Raw genomic sequence first — 6654 nt, 5'->3', positions numbered from 1 at the left:
AGCCGCCGAGTGGTCCGAGCACGGCTACTACCAGGCAGATGCAGGCGGCCTGGGCGCCCACCACGGCCGTGACGACCTCATCCACGGGATGAGCCTCGTGACGGCGGCGGGCGGGAAGTTCTACGCGAGCCTGCTGGGCGCCACCGTGCTGACGCTAGAGTTCTCGCCGGCGGGTCCGGCCTTCACAGAAACCCCCATCGCCGAGCAGTCATGTCACCCGATGTACCGCGCGTGGAGCCTTCACCTGCTGGAGTCGCGCGGGGAGCTCTTCAGCGTCTCCTTGTACCACCCGCTGATGGAGCGGTGTGACAAGGTTGCCCAGATCGTCGTCCGCAGGCTCAACCTGCCGGCGAGGGCTTGGGTGGAGGTGGACGCCATCGGGGATCGGGCCTTCTTGGTCGACGCCGCCCGTTTTGGCGCGTCGGTCGGCGCGGAAGAGGCCGGTCTCAAGGGGAACTGCGTTTACTATCTGAGGCGCGGAGAGAAGGGGCTGTATGTCTACGACCAATAATCCTACATCTACGTAATGATCTACTTAACCTTACGTAACCTTCTTTAATCAAATTCTCTCTCGCCCCCCTGATTTCGCGGGGTGGGGCCCGGGTCGTTCTTCATCCAATCGTGTCTTGCCAGACCAGCTTTCACGTAAGATTACGTTTGCCTTTTACGTAGATGTAGCAAAGCCCGTCTACGACATGGAGCGTGGAACTACTGCCATGCACGACCCTGGTCCGGATTTGCCCGATGATGCCACGGCTTTGATATTGATGCCCGCGGCTTGAAGCTTCTGCCCTTGCTTTTTTTTTTTTAATGTTGTTTTCTGCATCTTGAAACCGGGAGTCGTTAAATATCGATTTTGCACAAGGACACACAAGTGCTTATCCCATCTAGATGACCTGTGGAACTATGCAAAGCTAGTCACAACGGTTTTCAGCAAGCGTTTTAACAGCATTTCTCTAGTACAATTATATAGCTCAAAGACACAAAATCTTCTCTTCTTACAAAGGTCACACTGTACTACGGTAGCTACCCAGCTCACTTCAAGCCTCCAGCTACAACAGCCCCATCGCCACACACATTCATGAAGATGGCCAAGTTACACAGCAACTACGCTACCTCAGACAGTCTTGTATACATTCCACGGTTACAAAAAAGTTGCATTTTACAGTTTGAGTACACGAGCAGTTGCTGCTGGGTTCACAAACAGATGCAGGATTGGCGGCCACAGTAGCCGCTCACTCGAGACCGTAATCCTCGCCAAAGTATTTGTCGACCAGCCCATTGGCCATGTTCCTCATCGCCTCGTTCTCATGGAACTGGAACCTCTCCATGGCCTCGATGCCATCCCCCCTCTCCACAAGCTGTGGACCCTGTCCATTGGGATACCCCCTCATCACCTGCAAAGATGGTGGTAATTTTGATATCAATGTAACTGTAGAAACTCGGCGATACACCCAGAGTAACTTGAAGAGACAGTTTACTTTGAAAATTACTAATGATCTGGGTTAGGAAATGAGATAGGGGCAGCTAAAAACGCGGTAAGATCCCCTCACCAGTTCCAGGAACTGAAGTCCAAGTCTTGCGCTCTCTATATCAGCAGACCTGACCAAATTTATAAATCCTGGAAGGGCTCCACCATTTATGATCGAGACTAGATGTTCAGTGATTATGTTCGGGGGCTCAGTACTCCCTGCTGGGACAACACACAGATTGCCCAGGGTGTAAGCTGCTTCCTTACGAATGTCAAACTGTGCACTCGTCAGGAGGTGTATTAGTGAAGGCGTCGCCTCACTGGTAAAAATCAATTTCTTGTGCTCAAAGCTGCCTGCTGCTATATTTGACAATGCCCATGAAGCCTCCTACATAAGCAGTCAACAAAATTGAAGCGTAAATAAATCAAATAATACAGTATATGTCGGCTAGATGAAGTAGACTTGAACCAGCGAATAAAAGTGGACCTTTCTGAGAACCCTATTGTCACTCTTCAAACATTTTATGAGACTTGATAAAGCTTGATCTGAGAACAATATTTAGTTAGTACTTGCAAACTGTACCTCGTGATGAATATCATCGGTGCTGTTATGTAACTGGAGACAAAAGGATGATTGGCTAACCTGTGATGCTGTTTCCAACAATTAGGATTGAATCAACCATGTATTCATCCCCGGCTACAAGATTCCCTAAACCACGAAGCACCTGATTCAACGTAGAAGTGTCAATTTGCCTGTGTTGTGAAATCACATACACTGCCCCACAGTAACATCATATACATTATTGGATATTTATAAAAAGTGCAGAAATCTACAATAACTGAGAAATATACTTAGAAAAGCTATATATTAATTGCAAATCATAACAATACGCCTCCTAATAAAAGCATGCCTCTCTATAGACAGTACCTGCTCATTATTACATTGGTTATCAAATTGACACATGCTCTACACAGGGTTATGAAAATTTGTAGTTTGAACTATGATGTGTTCCTCTCAAAAGATATGTCAGTTTTCTTGGTTCTAGTGAAGTACAATGAAAATTGTCAGCAATAAGCATTTCCAGGGAAAGCACCGAAATTGTTAATAACAGAAAGGAACACTATGAGACCGAGAGTGAGAAACAAATAGACAATACCGGAATGAGCAACTGCAAGTTCTCAGATGCCAGCAGGCGTCCAATCAGCAACTGAGGCACATGACTTCGTACTATTAAGCTGATAGCTTTTTCTGAAAGTGCTGAAAGATATACCACTACCCATGCCACCTCAGTTGCTAACTCTTCGTCCCTGAAAGATCACTTAACTCATCAGTGGCAGCAATGAGCAAAACCATGCATGTCACTCTGATAAACTTTAGTAAATGTTTCAATGTCATTTATGCATCCCAGAAATACCACAAAATATAATCAGGACTAAACAATTGCACAAGAAGAAGAGTAGCAAGTGTCCAGTAAATACAACTTGGCACACTATCTAGGTTACTAACTAATGAAGAGATCGAAAGGAAGTACTGCTACATGCATATATAATGAACATACAGTGAAGACATGTCAGAAAGCACAGGTCAGTGAATTTGAACAGTGTTCTTTATGTAACTGTAAGAAGTAAGAATAAAAGACTGGAACCATTTGTAATGAGTAAGAAGCCAATCCTCGAATATTAGAAACTCATAAGTGTACAGTAAAAGGATTAATAAAAATTCAATGCAAAATAGAAAGATGTCCATTAAGAGACATACGCCTTCTCCAAGTTCCTTATGATCGCGTTTAGCACACCATCGATGTTAATAAGCTCATACGCAGCCTTGGGATCAGGCCCCTGGATTATAAGAGAACAGACATTTGACACTATAAGAGAACAGACATTTGACACTATAGTAAAATGATGCTTCATGAACAGCTACATGCATATGTACCAGTCTGAAAGTGATAAAAACTGTTAAGCAGAAGGAAGAGAAAATGAGTGAGCGAGGGATTCAGCTTCTAAAAACCTCATAAGGTACGCAAGCCATGAAATATTTTGAATACGGCTTGAAATTTGGCTGACATAAAATACAGCTTAAACTTAAGGCTTTCACCAGAAAACTAGCCATGTACAGGGGTGCGTGGAAGCTTGCTATCCATGTGCCAGAACCATGAGTTGGTTGCGAGATCTTATGGGTTTCAGCTCTAGCCTACCCCAACTTGTTCGGGACTAAAGGCTTTGTTGTTGTTGTTGTAAAATACAGCTTAAACTTAAGAAACCTCTTCCTTAATATATCTGACGAAAGGACCTTAGCTAAGCTTAGCTTAAGCAATCCTAATTCCTAATTAGGGCCTACTTTAAGCTTGTGCTGAAGCACTCCTGAGCCATGAATAAGAACTTGAAAATAGATAACTGCTGAACTCTGGCATAAGAAACTTGAGACTCATACAGTCAAAGCAAGAGATATAACCTTGATGAGATTTGACAATGCCCAAGCAGCAGTTCTTGCTGTAGAACCCTTGCTTGATAGCATTAGGCGGGCAAGAGGCCACAAAGCACCCTGTGCAATTAATGTGCTTCTCAGGTCTGCTCCTTCACCAGCAACATTACCGATGGCCCATGCACATTGCTCAGCAACAAGTGTGGAGCTCTTCTCTAACAAAATAGATCAGGAAACATTTTAATATAAGGAAAGCTCCAACTCCAACTGAACTGCAAATGTCTACCTAGCCAACATTTGTGAGAAATGTGCATTACATAGGACCAGAGATTAATATATATTCCTAATGGGGATAAAAAAACCATTGTCTACTCCTAACCAACAAAATGGAGAAAACGAACCACCAAGGTGAGCAACAAGCAATGGTAATGCGGGCAGCACGGATTTTGTTTCTTCTGGCTCCCCAGCTGCTATGTTCGTAAGGCACCAAGCAGCCTCTAGCAACTGCAATAAAAACATCAATAATCTTCATAAGACATAGTTCAGACGAGTACAGAAAAACAGATGCAATGCTAACAATGAACATATCTAACTGTATAACAGTAAATAGAAAGTATAGAAGTTGTTTTCCAGGTAATGTGGAAAGCTGGAGTCGGTATTTTTCCAGTGCAAAATGGTCAACCTGTTCATCTGAAGATCCAAAGGACATATATTGCACTAAAAGAGGAACTGCCCCAGCTTTAATTGCTACTTGAATGGGAGGTACTTCAGACTGTGACAACACGCGTCTCACTGCACGAAGTGCCTCTATCTTCTTCTTCTGGGCCCCCTTTCCCCTAAGAAGCATAAAAAGGTTGCAAAATACATGCCATAAAGTTTTCTCATATAAATAACTATAATCCAGAGTGTAAATTTTCTCCAAAATCCACAAGTGCTTAAACCAAACCTTACAACTTAAAGATGTGTATCCTCAGAGGGAAAAATCACTAAGCCAGGTAAAAAAAACAGAACCTCCAACATACTAAGGTCGCATTTGGTAGTGTAAATCATAATGATGGCAGCATATATTTCTGGAATCCAATATAATGAGATGTGTAAGGGGTAACGAAAATTCTTCTCCCCACACAAATAGGCAAATATTACAAGATGAATTGTGATCTCCAGCAAATGGAATATCCAAGAAGAACCACAAACCTAACAACTAGTTAGAGGCAGTGGGTTTCTTTGCATCGCGTAAGAAGAAGAAAAAAGATAGGCGGCACATACTGGCTTGACAAGGCTGATTTCAATTCCTCAACAGCTTGAGCAGTTCTTGTTTCAAGATCTGCTTTCTCATCAATAACCATATCACCATCTTCAACTGTAGCCTCATCGCTGCCAGAAAGTGGGGCACGGCACACACGCTTTGCACGCATTAAGGCTTCCCTTCTTTCCTTTCCTATTGCTATAGCCTGTTCACGCCTCCGGCTAGCTGCCGTATTGTGCACTGCAACCAGACTTCCAACCAATTAAAGACTATAATAAGTAATAACTAAAACACTAGCAGCAAGCTCCCATACAAATATGTTGGACCTTCTATAGTTGTCATGAGTGATTAGTCCACGTCGACACATAATTAACCTATGATTTACACCAGATAAATTTTCATGGTAGTTTGGCAAACCACAGAGAAGATTTAAGTGCACTTGTAAAGCTAGAACACTAGAAAAATTAACACCGTTTTCGTGGCAGCAAACACGACACTACAATGAAGCTGATAAAGTTTCGCTCTTATAAATTGTTCAAACCTTAATCATAGAGCGCGAACGTTCGGAGCGCCATCTGTGGGCATGACGGTCTCTACTCCACACAATCGGTCGCGTGGGTCGTGCGAAAACCATGCCGATGACTTCGTGCTGTGACGCGACCGATGCGTGCATCGAGCGGTCACACCGTCATGCCGTAGTGGTGCCCTTGTTCAAAACTCCTATAATTGGCCATCTAACTTGCAGAAGTGTACTTCAAGTTGCTGCCTAGGTTTCGGTCCCAATTCACTACATGCCAAATTGATGTTTGTCCAATTCTAGCCTGCTCAGTTTTAGATACACCAACCAGATTCCAAGAGGGTTTCTAGGCAGTAGGCCGATAAGACAGTACTAGTACCAGCTTACTGTTAAACCTTCTAACCGGCTCGACCTAACGCTGCTCGAAACCATGCCGGCGAGATGCTTCTTGCCCAGGAAGGCAAGAGACACTTCGCGCTCGCCGCTCCTATCCCCGCAATCAAAGCGACTTCCGGGCTTGCTTAGGAGACTATTAGGGCTTTCCCCACCGCCGCGCGCGAACTGTTCGACGGAATTCCAGAGGCACGGCGAGGTAAGCAAAGAGGAGGAGGAGAGTGTTGGAGTGGGGACCTGAGGATTTGATGGCGTAGCGGTGGTTCTGGAGCGAAGAAGCCGGCGAGCCGGGGGCGTTGGTGTCGGCCATCGTTTACGGCGGCGGAGCTCGACGGCTGCGAGGCTCGGTGATGATAGGAACGGACGAAACCGGGGACGGGGCGGAGACTAAGCAAGACCGTACGGTGGGCCGGGTTCGAGATAGTTCAGTTTTATCGTGCAGCCCGTGCACCCTGGGCTAGGCCCATAGATCTAAGGCCTATTGTGCGAAACCAGCGTCGCACGTGTATGGTTAGGCAGGCCGCCGCCCATTAACCGTTCTCGCTAGCCACTCGACGGCTGCTTCCCTCAAAAAACAAAAACAAAACTCGACCGCTGCTCTT

The 6654-nt window shown here is 45.1% G+C and overlaps 1 protein-coding gene across 1 annotated transcript; it reads right to left on the bottom strand.

Annotated features, from left to right (window-relative positions):
* Positions 1–927: 927 nt before the first annotated feature.
* On the bottom strand, positions 928–6448 carry LOC123069133 (importin subunit alpha-2). The gene is made up of 11 exons (XM_044491903.1): positions 6290–6448; positions 5163–5382; positions 4579–4732; positions 4298–4400; positions 3927–4111; positions 3231–3310; positions 2629–2779; positions 2115–2196; positions 1959–2017; positions 1554–1859; positions 928–1397 (listed from the first exon to the last, which is right to left on the bottom strand). Exons 1-11 carry the CDS (start codon positions 6360–6362, stop codon positions 1236–1238), a joined length of 1575 nt encoding a protein of 524 aa, XP_044347838.1. The 5' UTR covers positions 6363–6448; the 3' UTR covers positions 928–1235.
* Between the last annotated feature and the right edge of the window lie 206 nt (positions 6449–6654).

Source organism: Triticum aestivum, chromosome 3B (genome assembly GCF_018294505.1).
Source record: "Triticum aestivum cultivar Chinese Spring chromosome 3B, IWGSC CS RefSeq v2.1, whole genome shotgun sequence".
Classification (NCBI taxonomy): Eukaryota; Viridiplantae; Streptophyta; class Magnoliopsida; order Poales; family Poaceae; genus Triticum; species Triticum aestivum.
Note: the sequence above shows the minus strand (reverse complement) of the source record. Positions and strands in the feature narration are given on the sequence as shown.